The 18,313-nt window shown below is 36.1% G+C and overlaps 1 protein-coding gene across 2 annotated transcripts in view; it reads right to left on the reverse strand.

Moving 5' to 3' along the window:
• CSF2RB (colony stimulating factor 2 receptor subunit beta) overlaps positions 1 to 18,313 on the reverse strand; it is a 36,847-nt gene that overhangs the window by 2,619 nt on the left and 15,915 nt on the right. For both annotated transcript variants that reach the window (XM_026695746.2, XM_087934822.1), the window contains 9 exons: positions 17,269 to 17,429; positions 16,074 to 16,245; positions 10,322 to 10,454; positions 10,051 to 10,220; positions 8,388 to 8,533; positions 8,124 to 8,283; positions 7,354 to 7,444; positions 4,630 to 4,699; positions 2,702 to 2,781 (listed from right to left, as the gene is read on the reverse strand). In XM_026695746.2, coding sequence (XP_026551531.2) covers positions 2,702 to 2,781; positions 4,630 to 4,699; positions 7,354 to 7,444; positions 8,124 to 8,283; positions 8,388 to 8,533; positions 10,051 to 10,220; positions 10,322 to 10,454; positions 16,074 to 16,245; positions 17,269 to 17,429 — 1,183 coding nt within the window. The remainder of the gene's footprint in view (positions 1 to 2,701; positions 2,782 to 4,629; positions 4,700 to 7,353; positions 7,445 to 8,123; positions 8,284 to 8,387; positions 8,534 to 10,050; positions 10,221 to 10,321; positions 10,455 to 16,073; positions 16,246 to 17,268; positions 17,430 to 18,313) is intronic.

The following is an 18,313-nucleotide window of genomic DNA, read 5'->3' on the forward strand; positions in this document are numbered from 1 at the left end:
AGTTATGATGATTGCAATGTCCTGAGGTCATGTGATCCCCTCTTGGTACCTCTGACAAGCAAAGTCAATGGGGAATCCAGATTCACTTAACAACAGTATTACTAAAACTGCAGTAATTCACTTAACTCACTTAACAAACATCTCACTTAGCAACAGAAATTTTGGGCTCAATTGTGGTCAAAAATCGAGGAGTTCCTGTGTTTAAAACTACGCCAAAGTCTTCTGGTTTCCTGGAAGTTTGCATTTTCTACCATCATTAAGCAAATCCATGTTATCCAGTTTTGCCACAAACTGGAAGAAAATGCTGGAAACCAGCAAAAAACATCAAAAACCACACTACCCTGGGGTGTTGCAGATGGCCATGAAGTTGAGCAGGTTGCCAAGTGGCCCCAAATTATCCCCCTGACTGCAGGCAGTGTGGCTGTCATAACTTCAAAATTAAGTCATAGGTAGCTTTGGGAGGTGGGTCCATCATAAGTTCGAACATTCATTTAGCGTCCAGTCGTAAGTTAAGGACTACCTCAACCACAATTGAGCCCAAAATTTCTGTTCTTAAATGAGACACTTGTTAAGTGAATTTTACCCCATTTTAAAGCTTTCTTGGCATAGTTGTTAAGTAAATCACTGCAGTTAGTATATTAGTAATGTGGTTGTTAAGTGAATCTGACTTCCCCACATGACCTTGGGACACAGCAACAGTCATAAATATGAACCAGTTGCCAAACATCTGGATTTTGATCACACAATCATGGGTGGCTGGAAAGGTGGTAACCTTGAAAAACAGTCATAAATCTCATTTTTCAGTGCTGCTGTAACTTTGAACAGTCACTATATCAGTGGTGGTATTCGACCAGTTCTGCCTGGTTCTGGAGAGCCGGTAGGAGAGATTAGCAGCAAAGACTGAACCAGTTCTCTCCGCTGCTCTAATGGCTCTGCTGCCCACCCACCCGCTAAGGCTCCCATACTCACCTTTATCCACTGAATTTGAAGCGCAGCTGCTTGGCGTGGCACAGAAGAGTGCCACGTGGCAGCTGCTGAAGCAACCGGAATTGTGCAGGCTTGCAGGAGGTGAGTTGGAATGCCTCTCTGCCTGCGCAAATACCTCTGCACGTGCTCAAAGTACACGTTTGGCATACAGGTGCACGCAAAGTGTGTGCATGTGCGCAAAGCCATGCCCACCAAGCCATGTCCACCGGCAACAATATTTGAACCCCACCACTGCACTATATGAACTATTCTAAGTTGAGGACCACCTGTATATGACTATCCAACATTCATTGCGATAGTAACAGTGGTTTTTTACTTCTCCTTCATGGACTAGAACTTGCCCCCAAAACTTCCTAGGTTTGTGATGATGCCCAGCCTTTCCAAAATGTCAAACTGATGCACCAGTATCATGAATTTTTGGGACCTGTTCATAGAGAAAAATAAAGTTTCTGTGCTGGATGGAATCATTGCATTACTATATAGTATTTCTTCAGAAATCAGTTTCATGAATTTATGGTCAAATTACTCTTTTGTTTTATTTTTTTACAATTTCATAATCTTTCTCATTGGCTGAATTTAAGATCCAATCTACAGTGTTTTTGCTTTGTTTAAGCTCAACACTGTAATCTCTGGCTCCTCCATAAGCAAGCAGCCTAATTCATTCTCCTGGTTATATTTTTCTTGTAATATTTGATGCTTCTCTATAAACATTTACAACTTTTTTTTTCAAAGGGACTGCAGCTTCTATGGACTGCTAAGTAAACTGTCAGTCTTGCAGTATTCCTAGATAGATTTGTTTCAGAGTCCAACTGCCTGCTTGGAAGTGTAAAGTGCAAACCATTAGTAACTCTATGAATCTACAAAACAGAGTTTTGCAAAACTCACCTGGTCAGAAACCTCAGCAGGCAAAAAAGTATTGACTTTCTTACTGAAAAGTTACTCGAGATGTACAAATACAAAAACATAAGCCTGTCTGCAAATGCCATAATTTTCCGTTTTCAATTTCACTTCTTTACAAATCTGAACACTAAATAAAATTATACGACTTTTTAAAAATGGAAGCAATTAGAATCCACAAAGGATATGTTCTGATATGATTAAAAAACATTTGGCCTTTCTTGTACATTCCTAATATTTTGGTTTTGGCGTCAGTTTCAGATTTTTATATACAGTAATAATTAAAAATATATTTATTGTGACTTCAAAATTCATTGAATTTTGGGGAAATACTGTGAGTGAAATTCTTTCCACATATGAAGCATAAATCCTGCCTAGCATGCATCCTGTTTAAATCCTAGTTGTTAATAGCAAAAGCATTTAGACTTATATACCACTTCATAGTGCTTTCCAGCCCTCTCTTAGCAGCTTACAGAGTCAGCATATTGCCTCCAACATTTGGAAGGATGGAAGGCTGAGTCAATCTTGAGCCAGTCAGGATCAAACTACTGACAGTGGCAGAGTTAGCCTGCAATACTGCATTCTAACTACTCTGCTACTATGGCTCTTTAAATGAATAAATTTAGGCTTTCATAGCTTAATCTGAGCTCTAATTTCCTCTCTTTGGACTCATGATGTGTTGATCATTAATTAGCTTCACACCAAACACAATACTAGGAATTTCTGAGTTAATACAGTAATTCACTTCCTTTATAGTTTTGTGAAAATGCTTTGACCTGGACTTCCAATAGTGTGAACCTCAGCTTTTTATACTCACCTCTCCAGTTTACTGGAATGGTGGATTTCTTCCTTTGCTAAAGCACTGGTATCTTCTGAATGGTTTGCCAACTGCACTTTCTAAAAAGAAACAAGAATAGGTTGCAGCCCAGTCTAGATTAAAATGCTAAAAGAAAGAGAGGTTCAAAAAGACCTGTACACAGAACACATTTGTAATACTGATTCCGGTTTTGACCACCACAATATGAAAAAGATGTTGAGACTTTTTAAAGATTGCAGAGAAGAGCAACTAAGATGATTAGGGGGCTAGAGACTAATGAACAGTTGCAAGAACTGGGTATGATGAAGAAAAGGATTAGGGGGAGATATGATTGCAGTCTTCCAATATTTGAAGGGCTGTCACGTGGAAAAGCCAACATTCTCTGAAGCACCTGAGAGCAGGAAAAGCAGTAACAGATAGAAATTTATCAAAGCAAGATCCAACCTAGTCTTAAGGAGAAATTTTCTGACAGAACAATTAATCAGTAGAATGGCTTGGCTCTTTCACAAAAGGTTTTTAAGAAGACATCGGACAGCCATTTGTTTGGAATATTATAGGGTCCTGTGTTTGAACAGGGGGTTGGACTAGAAGATCTCCAAGGTCCCTATTATTTTGTATTCTGTAAACCAAACCATCTCAACATGTTTTTCATATCTAGTAGTGTCCTACAGCTGTTCTGTGTCTGCAGACTTGATATTCATATTTAACTGACTTCACACACATAGAATTGTTCTCTCCTACACTGTATGGCTTGTTCAGAATTCATATAAAGCAAGGTAAATCTGGGAGAGTTGAATAGAAAGGGGCTACAACAGCACTTTCACGCTAAACAGATTTAAGCACGCTTTTGCCTGTTTCCTAGGTTGATTTATCCTTCTTACCCAGATTTCCCTGATCTGTCATTTTACATTTTTCATAAGTGAATGTTGGGGAGGAACACAACATGCCATTTGATTCCCCCAGTTCCTAAAAAAATCCTTAGTAATAAAAAAAACGAAACATAATAAATAAACTTTAACTAAACACTAAATCAAAATCTTTTTTGGATTTATCGACCATCAGTTCTCCTCCTCAGCTATTTGCTGCTGCACGTTGTCTACAATACTAGCCATTCTGCAGAAGCCAGAAATCAAAAGGTACAGATAGCAGAAAGAGAGATGGTGCAACATTAGCTATGCTAGCACTGGCATATTGTTTCCTTATTGACTTCAGTAGTTAACTGTTGATCTTTGGGGAGGTGATTTTAAAAGATTAAATCTCTGGCCAAGTATTACATTTAGCTATGCTAGTACTGGTATATTGTTTCCTTATTGACTTCAGTAGTTAACTGTTGATCTTTAGGGAGGTGATTTTAGAAGATTAAATCTCTGGCCAAGTATTACATTTGGCCAGAGATAATCTCTTGCCAAACGTCTAAAACATAGGGAAGGCTGTTTGTGAAATTATAAGCCATTATACGGGGATACACATGATTGGCCAAAATTAGGTCTAGCAATGGAGCAAAAATCCAGCCTATTTCATGGTACAGTAGAATATCATCCATGTGCAAACTCGCATTGTTCAGCTTCATGTGATTTTTTTCAGTTTGGGTTTGTTTCTTCTTTTACATCACCATATGGGCCATATGCTTATCTCCTTCTAGATTTCGATTCCACAACCTTGTAGACTGAAAGGTAGCAACTTCCCCCCAGTTATTTGGATGTGCCCTAAGAACAGCCTTTCTCAAGTTTGGCTCCCAGGATATCATTCCCACCACAGCTAGCCCTTGGCCAGGGTGTGATTTAACATCAAGCCTAGATTCTGTTTGTCTGCTAAAGAATCTGTTTTAGATAATTTCATATTTCGTTTTTTTTTTTCATTTTACTGTTATTTTAGCTTAAAAGTGTATTAAATGCCAATAAGTCATGTTTTAGGAAAATATTTCTTACCGGAAAAAAATTGGGGAGAAGAAACGTCTTCGGAGGACTTGGAATGTTTGCTTCCCATTCCTTTTTCATGCTGTAGCAAAAGTGTATATTTAATTCAGAGAATTCACCAAGATTATACCTGCTTCTGTTCAACCAGCACCAAAACCTCACCTTTACTTTGGCAGCTGCCACACTAAGGCAATAGTGAGTGGGCAGTCAAGTCCCCACTCCATATTCGCAGATAGCCAGACCAGCTTTTGCTGCTATTCTACTTATCTTAGGTACTGGTAATTTCCTGATGTTATCAGATATCTCTTATCATTCTTTCAAATCATCTTATTGTCTGAGCTGCTAAAAGATGGGATCCAATAAAATCTGAATGACTTAGGACCTGTTCCAAATCCTGAAGCTGAGATGAGCAGAAAAGAGTGATATGAACCAAAGAAGCAGGAGCCAGTTGCAAAATGGAAAAGGGCAATATTAGGCCTAGGCTCTAGAATCCTTAACCCTATCAGACAGTTTCATTTCAAAATCTTAAATGAGGACCTAGCTCCCATTGATTGCACCTGTACTTTATCCATTTCCATTTTACCCATGGCCTTTGAGGGCCTCCCTCTCCAAAATGAGTAAGGACAGGACAAAGAACTGATTGAATTGGTTTGGAATTGGAGGTAGAAATGGCAGACTGATGATGGCTCCATGAAACATGGAGTTGATGATTGTAGCAAAGAACAAAGAGAGGCCTGGAACCTCTCCAGATATGGAAGAAAAGGGAGATTGCCCAAAGTGCTCTATCTATTTGTTTCTTCTTGGTTCTAGATTTTTATTTTTATTTTTTAACATTGGGAGACAATGGAAATAGCCATCTCCCTTGCAACCACAGTTGGGCCTTTTAAAGACTACTAAGCTCACAAAGTTCCTTTTCTAATCACTTTCAGAAATTGCTTGTTAACTAATTTGTAAATATTAGAGACCTTCAGACCAACATGTCTGAAAACACCATGTAAATTTGCCTTCAGTTCTTAATCATAAATGTAAGATTTTTTTAAAGAAATAAACAGCAACAAGTGACAGAAATAAAACTTTGACCACAAATACTCCTATAAAGGATTTAAAGATTCAGCTTTCATGCAGCCTCCCAGCCACAGTGAAATTTTCACTGAGTTTCTCAGAAGTCTGACAACTTTTGACAGACAGGTTGAATGAAGCCAGCATTGTTGGGAGGAGAAATTATGCAAAGCAGTTATGTAATACTAATGGAACTGATATTTGTGAGGATGAATGGAATGAAGAAAATGATCCTGGGTGTCATGTAATAGCTTATTGCCCAAGATGTTACATATCTACTTACCTGGGCCAAGTGACACTGCACAATTTATGCAAACAAAATAGTCCTATACAACCAGTGCTAAAATAATTCCCAGCCAAAAAAAAAATGGCGAACCAAGGTAATGTTTAAATCCCGCTTGGTACAAACTGATTAGAACAACACATTGAAGAAGAATATGCTTTGTGTTGCTTGGAATTTTCACTGGAAAAGATGTAGATAGCAGTGTACACGTATTTACTCCCAAAGAGTACAGCTACTGGAACAAGACTACAGAGAACTATTCAGACCTGAGGCTGTATAATGGAAGTGAAGTCTGCAAAGACTTCACAGAGGCTTGGGACAATTGCAGATAAAGTCAGTGAGGCAAAGAAAGTTCAGTTTAACCCAATTATGTCATGTTCAAAAAATAATTCTATAAAAAAATAGACATTACATTGTTGAGCTAACAGAAATTCTTAGGTTTTCTCTAAACAACATTTGCTGGGTTCAGTCAAGGGGAAAGTGATGAGATAATGGCAATAATTTTATTTGAAACCTAATACTTAGTTACTATCCCAAAATTCAGTCAATTGTTTACTTTGCAAATTTCTGAAACCACCAATCCAAGCAGCCCTGAGATCCTTGGCTATATAGTGAAGCAACTTTCATATAATGCTTGAAATTGCCCTCAAATTCTGAAACAGCTAACTCCAGCCTAGTCCTTTCTAGATGCATTGTGGAAAATCCAGCTAGAATTCTGTAACTTGTCATCTCAGCACATCTGAATGTAACAAATTGGGGAAGGTCATCCTACCTAACACATGAGTTAAGGGAGATGAACAGAACACTCTTAGCATAGCTGCTTGCTATTGTGGGAAGGAATCTCCCATTCAATCTTCCTTTGTTCCTAAAATCTCAACCTCACAGCTATTTCCAGGACAAAACATAAGAAATTACACTGAAACAAAAGATAAAGAACTTGACAAAGTGGTGGAGATAGACATTCCTTTCATGATAGACAAAAGATCCTTTCTTCTGTGTTTGCCACCTCTGGCTGTAACTGTTAATTAAGCAAGAAGTCAGCTGATATGGTAAATAAGTGGAAAACCCACACAGAATCAGCAGGGTGCCTAACCATCAAGCCTCTCTTTTGGTCATCCAGCTAATCATAGTTTCCAAAGAATTCTAGTGAATGGGCTCTGCTTCTGTGAGGAATAAAGGTCAAGATAGAAAGATAACCACTTGACAGCTATAAATCTGTTGCAAACTTTGATTTGGGTACTTCATGTAAGCTCCCAAATCAACTATGCCTCTGCTCCAACTGACCTGTCCGGTGTGTTCTTTGGATAATCTGGTCAGATTTCGAACTCAATACTTTTTTTAACACCCCCCCCCCTTCTGTTATGCCAACATGTTAAAATGTACACCAGACATACCTGAGAAGATATGTTTTGCAAAAGCAAATTCCTCCCATCATCAGAATGATACAGACTACTGTTATTAGCAACATACCCCAGAGAGGAAAACCTAAAACAGAATAGAGGATTAAAAGAAGAAAATCAATTAAATGAACTATTAAAGCTAGTTTCAGGGAGAAAAGAACAAAAACAATCAGATCAGAACACAGTACAGTGTGGAATTATATCCAAGTGGGCTGCCTTTGAAGATGCCTGGGAAACTATGCCATTCAAGATACAGTTCCACTTCTTCTACAAGCTGGTGAAGAGAAGATAGCTCAAGAATTTAGGCAGGAATTTTCAGAGCTCTACCTGGAGATCTCAGGGACTGAATCTGTGATCTTTTGCATGCAATTACATAATTTGCACCGATTGTATTTATTTTTTAAATAGTTTTATAATTGCAGCTTATTTTACTGTTTTCATTATTTCTGTTCCTTAGTTCAGAGCATTTGTTTCTAAATTATTTCAGTACTTTTGATGAAAAGCAGTATTGAACTGATGTTTTGAAATAAATAAATGAGATGTGTGCATGCACATTCACATACCACTCCATCTATAAAAGATCACACTGTGATATTGTTTTGGAAAAAATAAATCAATTTTCTACATATGGGGTTCATCACAATCAAAGTTATTCTGGGTCACAACCAAAGCCAAATGCACGCATTATATTTTGTTTTCTGAAGATAACATAAACTATTTCCCGATATAGACCAAAATAAGATTAGTGTGCACTCTTAACTTACCACTGGTGGTTTGCCAGCCAAATTCCTCACTCCATTCACTCCAATAACCTTTGTAAGGTTCGTTTACTATTGTTCGCACCTTTGCTTTGTAATTTTTGCCCAGCTCCAGGAACTGTGAAGTGAAGGTAAATTCCTGGTTTGTAATGTTTTCTACTTGGGCCTGAGAGGAAGGGAAAAAAAGATAAGAGAGGAAAAAAGAAAATTACATAAGGGCAAACAGAAACATAATCTGATTGCTGTAGGAAGCAATCTATTTTCTCTTACCTCTAAAGGTTTCCCAGTTTCCCAGTATGAAATCTCATGTGTCTTTTTCAAATTAAAACTACTGATGATTTTGGAGTGCCAGCGGAGGATGTATTTAGGACCATCAGTTACTGACATGGACAAGTTGTAAGGTGGGTCTGGCTTGACTAGAAGAAACAAAAGAACGTATCAAGAGATTCTTCAATTTAATTATTATAAGATTCTAACTCTCTTTCAGGCTCTAAATACATTACATCCTCTAATTCTTTCCTTCATTAGATTTTTCTGAATTTCACATTGAAGAGGAATATTCCTAATATTGATAAGCTCTTACTTTAAAAAAAAAAAAAAAACTGAGCCAGATGATATGCTTGTAAATCTGCCTAGGTCAGATTCAATTAGTTTTTCATAACATCCCAGTATATAATTTTAATTATCCGGGAAGAGAAACTTGCCAGGAAAAAAAACCCTGACAACTTTAATTCAGCATTGTAAACATAAGAACAACATATAAGGATAGAAGAATAACATATAAGGAAGAATTAGAGTTTTACTTTCTTTCATTTGAAAAATATATATATATATATATATATATATATATATATATATATATATATATATATATATATATATATATATATATCTTTGTGTTTTTTACCAGAAATATGCAAATACTAGTAAATTCATATCAATAGAAAACGGAGCAAAAGCCTTAGTCAGCTGGAACAACAATCACTCATGAAACATCCTTTGCTGCCCTCTATCATGTGCAAAAGAAACTAATTCTGAGTTTTAGACAACTTTATTAAGCTAAGTTGAAGTTCACCATCTTCATGCTGCCAGGACTGAGAAAGTCTGTTCTGGACAATTCCACAGGAGAGACTGAGACAGCAAGTCTCAAGGGCTTACCGCCCTTTATATGGTTAAGTCTCCTATCCATTCAAATGCCATTTGTGGACATTTCCTCGTCTTTTCTTTCCCAGATGTTTGTCTCCATGAATATGTTATCATCCTTTTGCCTGCATTCTCTCTAACGCAGTCCCTTTTTTTTGTGCACCCATTGAATTATTATTGTTTTGATGCTAAAACATGAAAGCAAAAAACAACAGGATGCCTACATTCCTTTATCCATTATATTGTTATTAAAAGTTTTGTACTTTGTACTAATGATGAACATCTTATAGACAAGGTTTATAAAAAGGCTGCTACAGATGAACTTACAAAGTAAATATGTTAAACATTGTAGTGGTGATATGAGAAGCTGCCAGGTAAACTTCTGAGGACAAACTTGAACATGGATTGTTCACAATCTTAATCTAGTCTCTACTTCATACAGTACATGCCACAGTAGTCAGTTAGATGATTATTGTTTTGATTACATTAACTCCTATCTTTATTGTGGAGTTCAACTCAAAGTATGTGAGATGTTTAAAGACTAGTCATTTAGGCACTGATAAAATCCAGGGTTGTTTAATTTCAGTGAAGTTGTGAGGTTGTGTCTTCAGGCTATACCTAAATCCTCCTTAATCTGCTAGACATATCCTAGAGAAGATCATAAGAGTACAATCCATTTTCTATGCATGTTTGCTTTTTTATGACTCTGTATTGGTTATAATCCAAATAAGAGAATCAAGAATTACAGGAGTCAGCACATGTTTCTGTGAAATTCTCTAAAAAGACTTACTGTTCAGATACATCTCAATATCTTTTGCTTCTTCTTTTGGTATCACACGAACAAAATATTGGCTTTGCTTGTTGGGATTAGTGACATTGATCTCGCAGCTTTGCAATACATAATAAGTGGCATTATTGCTTATAAGGGGTACTTGATAGATTTCAGAGCATTCCATCTCTCTGCATATAAATGAACACGACAGAGAGAACTTGTAAATACATATATTAAATTAAAAAGTAAGTCATTTGGGAAAATATTTGATTTAAAGTTAGTTTCTTACTCTGATCCAGGTTTGTCTTTGTAAAAGAGTGTGAACAAAATAGAATTGCTGACTTCTTGTCTCACCTCCCAACTGCATTTGAGACGATCAATTCCATTAAAATAACATTGAAGATTCTTGTGCACAGCATCATCTGACAGAGAAATCAGAATTACATTTATTGGAATTGTGAAAAATGTGACAACAATAAGAAGGAAGAATTTGATAGAGAACATTGCTGAAATGAAAATGGAAAAAAAAGGTACAGGTTTCCCCTCTCCAGTTGTGTCCGACTCTAGGGGGCAATCTCAGTTTCCGATCCAAGGGACCCAACATTGTCCAAAGAGGCTTCTGTAATCATGTGGCCAGCATGACTACATCATGATGCACACAAAAATAGCTATCCATTTATGTCAGGATTTTTAAAAGAATGTATTCAGTATAATGTATACAGTGTATATAATACAGTGAAGAAAGTTCTTATTTTTTGACAAAAACAGAATGTCTTTGTTCTAGAAGACATCAATATGTCCACTAACATCAAGTCCTCATTAATGTTTTAAAACCTATGAACAAGTAGATGTTTCTCATAACCACAATTTACGCCTCACAAAAGGCGAATATCATAATTAATAGAGAATATACACGCTCAATAAAACTAGAGAAAGGAATTAGGCAGGATGTCCATTATCTCCGCTGCTCTTCATACTACCTTTGGAAACACTGCTTACGCGAATTAGGCAGAACCCAGGAAAAAAGGGGTTAAAGATTAAGAAAGAAGAATATAAATTGCAGTCATTCACAGATGATATGGTCTTTTTCACAGAGGACCCAATTGAAGTAGGTCAGGAACTGTTGAAAGAGTTAGATCAATTTGGGAAAGTCACAGGACTCAAAATTAACAGGGAAAAAATGAAATTAATAACCAAAAACTTAACAGGAAAACAGAAATCAGAATTGGAAAAGGCAATGGGATTACAGGTGGTAAAGAAAATTAAATACTTAGGAATATGGCTGACCGCTCATTGTAAGACACTAATGGAAAATAACTATAACAAACTACTACAACAGGTTAAAAAAGACCTAGAGCTATGGGTTAAGTTGCAACTCTCCCTATTAGGGAGGATTGCCACTATTAAAATGACCATTCTTCCTAAATTTATTTATTTGTTCCAGACAATACCAATAAAAATACATAAAAACTACTTTGTGGAACTCAATAGGATAATTGCAAATTTTATTTGGCAAGGAAAAAAACCGAGAATAAATTTAAAAGCAATGCAAGATATGAAGAGCAGGGGGAGTATGGCACTCTCAAATTGGGAACTACAGCGCAGCCTCCTTACTATGGCTGAAAGAATAGGTAAATTTATCGAATAAAAGAATATTATTTCTAGAAGGCCATGATTTACAGAGGGGGTGGCATGCATTCTTATGGGACACAGGGAAAACCAAACAGAATTACTTCCACAGACATGTAATTAGAGACTCTTTATTGGCTAATTGGAATAAAATAAAGAAAAAACACTATCTAAAGATCCCGATTTGGATCTCAACGATGGAGGCGATGATACATCCAAACAATCTGGATCTTAATAAGATGATAAAATACAAAGACCTACTGGATGCACAAGGAACTTTAAAATCATGGCAAGATCTCCAAGAACAAGGGCTACAAATTGACCAGTGGGCTTAGCTCCAAATACGAAATAGATATAGACAGGATAAGAAAGCTTTTGGAATTTACAGTAAGCCACAACAATTAGATAAAATCTTACTAGGTTCAGACAGAAAAAAAAATATAACCAAATTTTACAACTACCTATTAGAGATAGAACTAGAGGAGGAAGTAGTCAAAGGCAATATGATAGCTTGGAGTAGAAATATATGACGTAGCATCACCTTACTAGAATGGGAAAAGGTCTGGATCAGGAATAATAAAATCACAAAATCAGCAACATATAAAGAAAATGCCTATAAAATGTTCTACACATGGCATCTCTCTCCTTCGAGATTAGCGAAGATGTCTCCTAACATGAATCTGAATTTCTGGAAATGTAAAAAGAAACACGGAACATTATACTATATGTGGTGGTCTTGTACAGAAGCCCAAAGATACTGGCGGAGAATCAAAAAATGGTTGGAGGAAAAAACGGCTGAGCAGATTGAATTAAAACCAGAATTCTTCCTATTCAGGATATTCAATAGACAACTCCCCCCAAAAGCCAAATACATAATATTACACATACTTACTGCAGCTAAATTAGCTTTTGCACAATGTTGGAAACAAGCCTATATTCCAACAAAGGAAATGACTATTGAGAAAATAGTAAGCTGTGCAGAAATGGATAAATTTACCCTAACACTTAAGGATAAAGAATCATCAGAATATTACAAGAGTTGGGAATGTTGGGATGATTGGATAGAACAAAGATGGATAATATAATAGTAAACATTATTAAACCGTAAAGGAGGTAGTATCTATATACTCGCATTAAGATTTAATTGTAAATATGACACCAATAATGATAACAAATAAGGAACCACAAACTGTCGATAATGGAAATGCCTTTTATTCATTTTTTTCTCTTTTTCTATGTTGTGTATGTGTTTGTTCATTTATTTTAATTGTATATTCAATAAAGTTTGCTTTAAAAAAAAGAACAAGTAGATGTTTCAGTTCTAGCAAAGATTCAAACTAAGATGGACTTTTAGGGTATAAGTAAGACATATAGAATAAAACACAATAACTATTGTGTTGAAAAATTATCCTGTAGCAGTTCTCACTTGATTGAAGGAAGATAATTTGCTTTCAGGGATTTCTTTCTTTCTTTCAAAGAAGAGAAACACTTTGATGAAATGAGGTGGGGGTATCTGCTGTTCTTGCATCTAGTTAGTTACAAGGTGGGTAAAAGATGTTTCTGTGTATATAAGAATGGTGCTTCTTTTTCGGGCAGTCTGTGCAGTTTTTGGTTTAGCACAACCAAAACCCAAGGGAAGATACTATGAAGGAACTCTTATACAATAGAGAAAAAGACATTCAAAGAAACATGTAAAAAGATGGACAATACCAGCAATGAAATGTTTGCCAATTTCAACCATAAATCAAGATCAAGAACAGCCCCCAAACAAAATAATAGAGTACTCTGAGAATAAGGGGGCAAAACAGAAGCCCTGAGGAAACAGTCCTTTGAGAAATGGCAAGCTTTCAACATAACATTGACACACATGAACAAAACCACACTAGCAACTGTTGCTGCCTTATAATTTGTACAAAGTCAAGATTTTTTTTCTTGTGATTCTTGAATGTTCACCTTAAAGTTCAGCTGAGACTCACCTGGGTTACTCTGACCATTTTCTGATCTAACCTGGCCTCAGGGGTCTCTCAGCATGGACCTGTTTCAAGTGGCCACCAGTCAATATCTCCCTCTCATGGGCTGTTTCCTTGACAAGAGAGGCTTCTGTTTTGCCTCCTTATTCTCAGAATACTTGATTATTTTGTTTGAGTGCTGTTTCTGGTTAGTAGTTGAACACAAATTTGTTATTGGTTGCCAAGGAACTTCATTCCACTACCCTATTGTTCATTTTTTTATCCTAAAAATATTTCATCCGTTCACAAAAAGAAAGGAAAATGTTTTTTGTAGTTGTTTCTGTATTTCTCAGGGTTGCAAAGCTCTCCTGCCAAGTGATCTGATTCTAATGCAATAGCAATTTTGCTTCAATGCCCCTTGATAAAGGAGCCAATTCCTCTCCCGTGGACAGACAAAACATCCATCAGAGTTATCCCATGGACAGACAAAACACCCATCAGAAGCAAACTTGAAATGGCTGTTCACTATTAGTTAAAAATAAAAATTGATTGGAACATTCTTCACTGACAACCCACCAGTAACAATGTCACCTAAACACAAAGGATCTCATCTCATAACTGATGTGGAACTGAAGCTTTTTGGAATATCTCTCCAATGGCCTATTGCATCTGTAGCTGGCTTTCTGTAGTATTCATGATTTAAACGTCACCGCTAAACTTAGCCTTAGTAAATTTCCCTAATCAACTTTTAAAGCCATCTTAAAGCCATACAAAACTAACAACTATCACTACTACTTGTGAGACAGAATCCACAAATGCTTTGTGTAGCATGCCTTGGAGAAGAATCTAATGAACAGCTGCATGTAATGAATAAGTACCATTTCAATAATCTGCATGTAATGTATGTAATGATTAAGTACCATTTCCCTAGCTAGGGAAAGCTTTATTAGAAATGCCAATTAGTTAAAAGAGAGAGAAAGAGAATGGGAAAGTAGAAAGACAGTAGTTGATAAGTTGGTGAACTCTTCTTCCTATGCTGAAAGGTTTGAAGTTCCAAAAGGTATCTTGAAATGGCCTTTCAAGATTCACTGCTCACTTGGAAAATCTTAAGAGTTCATTTTGGATTAGTTCTAAGTGTAATAGAATTAATTATTATAAACCCAAACAAAAAGGAAATTATTGTCAACCATTGTCTTTATCTCTTTTCCTTGACTAAAATAAATTGACTTGAAGCTCTCTTGAAAACCATAATGTAAAAATTTGATAAAGTAGCCACCCTTCTTGCTCTATGAACTTTTCATATTGGATTTTTGAAAACGGGAAGAGAAGTCTGGCTGTCACTTTGTTAATGAAGCCTCATTGATATCCATTGAAAAGGATAAAACTTCCTTCCTTCAAAACGACACTATAGAGCACTGCACACCAGAACAACTAGATACAAGGACAGTTTTTCCCCAAATGCCATCACTCTGCTAAACAAATAATTCCCTCAACACTGTTCAACTATTTACAAAGTGTACACTACCATTAATGTTAATCTTCTCATCACTCCTTATCACCCATCCCCTCCCACTTGTGACTGTATGACTGTAACTTTGTCACTTGTATCCTTACAATTTATATTGACTGTTTCCTGGTATGATTTGATTGCTTATTGTACCTGATGACTATTATTAAGTGTTGTACCTGATGATTCTTGACTCTTGACAAATGTATCTTTTCTTTTATGTATACTGAGAGCATTTGCACCAAGACAAATTCCTTGTGTGTCCAATCACACTTGGCCAATAAAGAATTCTATTCTATTCTATTCTATTCTATTCTATTCTATTCTATTTTATTCTATTCTATTCTATTCTATTCTATTCTATTCTAGTGAAACAAAACAGGTTGTGGTAGCAACATTTACTGTATTCAACCACTTCCTTTGATTGACAAAGGATCTGGAGTAACTCACTGCCGGTGTTACAAAAAGTGTGTGACATCAGTTTCTTGCATTAAATGTTTTTTCACATGAAGTTTTATGTTGCTTAAGTTATTACTTAAGTTTTAGTCTCTTCTATGTCAATTCTTCTAGATAACTTCCTTTTCTAAAACTATGCATTCTATTGTTGACACACAAGCAGTTTGAGAAGAGTCACTAAAGATGCTCATGCGGTTAAATTTTTCAAATCATAATCGCCATACATTGCAGTAGTTGGCCTAAATTTTATTTATTTATTTTTGTTTATTTATTTATTTTGTCAAACACAATATAATAGAAATAAGAATAAACATAAGTATAAATACATGAAATAGGTACTATTAATTGGAGGCAATAGGTCAGGGACAGTAGGCATGATTATGTACTTATTCAATTGGTGGGGATCCTTTCCAGAAATTTAAAGCATTTGCAAACATCAAATTTTCATATATTTTTTCTCAGCCAGTAGTCACACAAAGTTCTCCTGTTTTTCAACTTACTTTCTGGTGTTTGCCAAGTAACCACTGGACTCCAGTCACTATAACGGCCAGCAAATCCACTGTCTGGACTTGGCTTGCTTCTAACCCTGGCAATATACCTGCTGCCAGGCACAAGGCTACTGTGTCGGAGACAATAATGAGACTTATTTGACACCAATACAGAGGAAGATTCCTAGAGTGTATAAGGAGAGAGATTGGTATGAAAATATGGGAAAAAAATAAATACATTTATGTGTTCTAGGAAAAGAAACACTCTAAACTTATTTTTTATTTAATGCAATGAGTTCCTTTTTCAAATATTGGGTATTAAATATCTTAGAACATCTAATTCATGTGATGAAAAATTATGGAAAATTGTAATAATATTGGGTGGGAATATTTGTTTCTCTTCTTAACTACAGTATTTTTATGGGTAAGCTGCCCAGAGTCATGTTTATAGATGGATGGTTATAAACATTTAATGACTAAATGAACAAAATTAATTTTCTCCTCCCATTATTTTTGGGAATATAAACAAATTGGGGGGGGTATTTTAAAAAATAAAATGTTTGTATTTAAGTTTACAAGAGGTTTTCTGTACTTATTTTATATTGGCTTCTTTTTAAAAAATAAATTGTGCACTATAATTCATCCTGACCTTATTGAATGTTGACAGCCCAGTGTTAGGGGTCCAGGGTCTACTTGGGTCTTCCCCAACTTGGTTGGGGAACCAAATACTACTTACAAACACCAGATTGCGGCTTGTCTATATTAAAAATAAACTTTCATAAATACAGCCATTTTCGGTTTCTGATTAATCTACTCATGTCGTTTTAGGATTCATCTCTGTTCATAGCCTGATCAGATAGATTATTTATTTGGCAAACTTTTAAAAGATCAAAGTTCAAAGAGATTAGGGATTCTGGGCTATCAGGAAGGAAGGAAGGAAGGAAGGAAGGAAGGAAGGAAGGAAGGAAGGAAGGAAGGAAGGAAGGAAGGAAGGAAGGAAGGAAGGAAGGAAGGAAGGAAGAAGATGTCATAAGATTAGGGTTTGTTTTTAAATTACAGATGAATACATCCATTCTATAGACTCCGTTCAAAATTTAATTTATTTTTGATATGGAGGACATTCACTACTTACTTCTAGTTTCCTAATATATTGTAAATGTAAACAGAATCACTGCAGCCATGTGATTATAATGATTGCTATAGATACCTCCCAAAGTTCCCAAGTTCTTTTATAGCTTATTTCAAAATCCAGGGGAAGGCTTTGCAACAAGTGATTTCTGTTTGTTCCTCCACCTGCTTTCCATTCTAGTAGGAAATCACATTCTTCTGTGGCAGTGACATTTAATTTCTCAGGTGGCAGAAACTGAACTAAAGAAAAAATGGAGGAAAGGCATAAGTTAATTCTTGCCCATATAAAAGTCACATATAAAAGGCCAATATTTTGCCCTTAAATGGTTGTATGAAAAACAAATGTCACTAGGAAAAACTTCTTATCTGTAAATATAGGATGCTGTCATCAAATCTCAGTTTTCTGTACATTTACACCAGCATATCAAGAATTTTATCTAACCTGATTCCCCCCAGTTGGGTTTGATTTCAGTTCTGATTACAATATGACCAATAGTCATGCTTGATGATAATTATGGGAGTGTCAATGAAATATATCTGGAAGGCATTACTTAGGGAAGGCAATATTTAATGCAATAAAAATATCACTGTCATAATCAGAAAAATGAGTAAGAAGCTAGATGGAACAGTCAAAATCTTTGATTATCAGATCATTGATAACTTTTCTGCATGTTCCATATAGCAATCTGGAGAAAGAAAAAAAGAATCTAACAATGCAAGCTCGGAATGCCATCTAATCCCATGGATCAAGTGATGAAAAAAACAGGTGTCAGTCTCCAACTTGATCATAGGAAAGCATCTGGTTAAATAAAGAAGATAGTAAGCTTCTCACAAATACTGTCAGGTCCTAGAAACCAGATCTGTATGTGAAAGGTTCAAGCTGATCCACCTATAGTACAAAAAATTTCCCCAGAATGCTCATCTTCCCTTGGAACAAACAGTAAGATTTCATGGAAATTGGGGAGGAGGGGCAAGAGGAGGGGGTGAGCCCTAGTTCTCTTGTAGCTACACAATGACTCAAGGCTAACTACCCACTTGATCCCTCCTCCTCACCCACAATAGCCCTCTTCCAAATTAGTCGTGAGTGGCATGAGGGGGAGAAACCTCACAAAGTAAAACCTAGG

The sequence above is a fragment of the Pseudonaja textilis genome, chromosome 5, assembly GCF_049901715.1.
Source record: "Pseudonaja textilis isolate UNSWEBS1 chromosome 5, rPseTex1.2, whole genome shotgun sequence".
Lineage (NCBI taxonomy): Eukaryota > Metazoa > Chordata > Lepidosauria > Squamata > Elapidae > Pseudonaja > Pseudonaja textilis.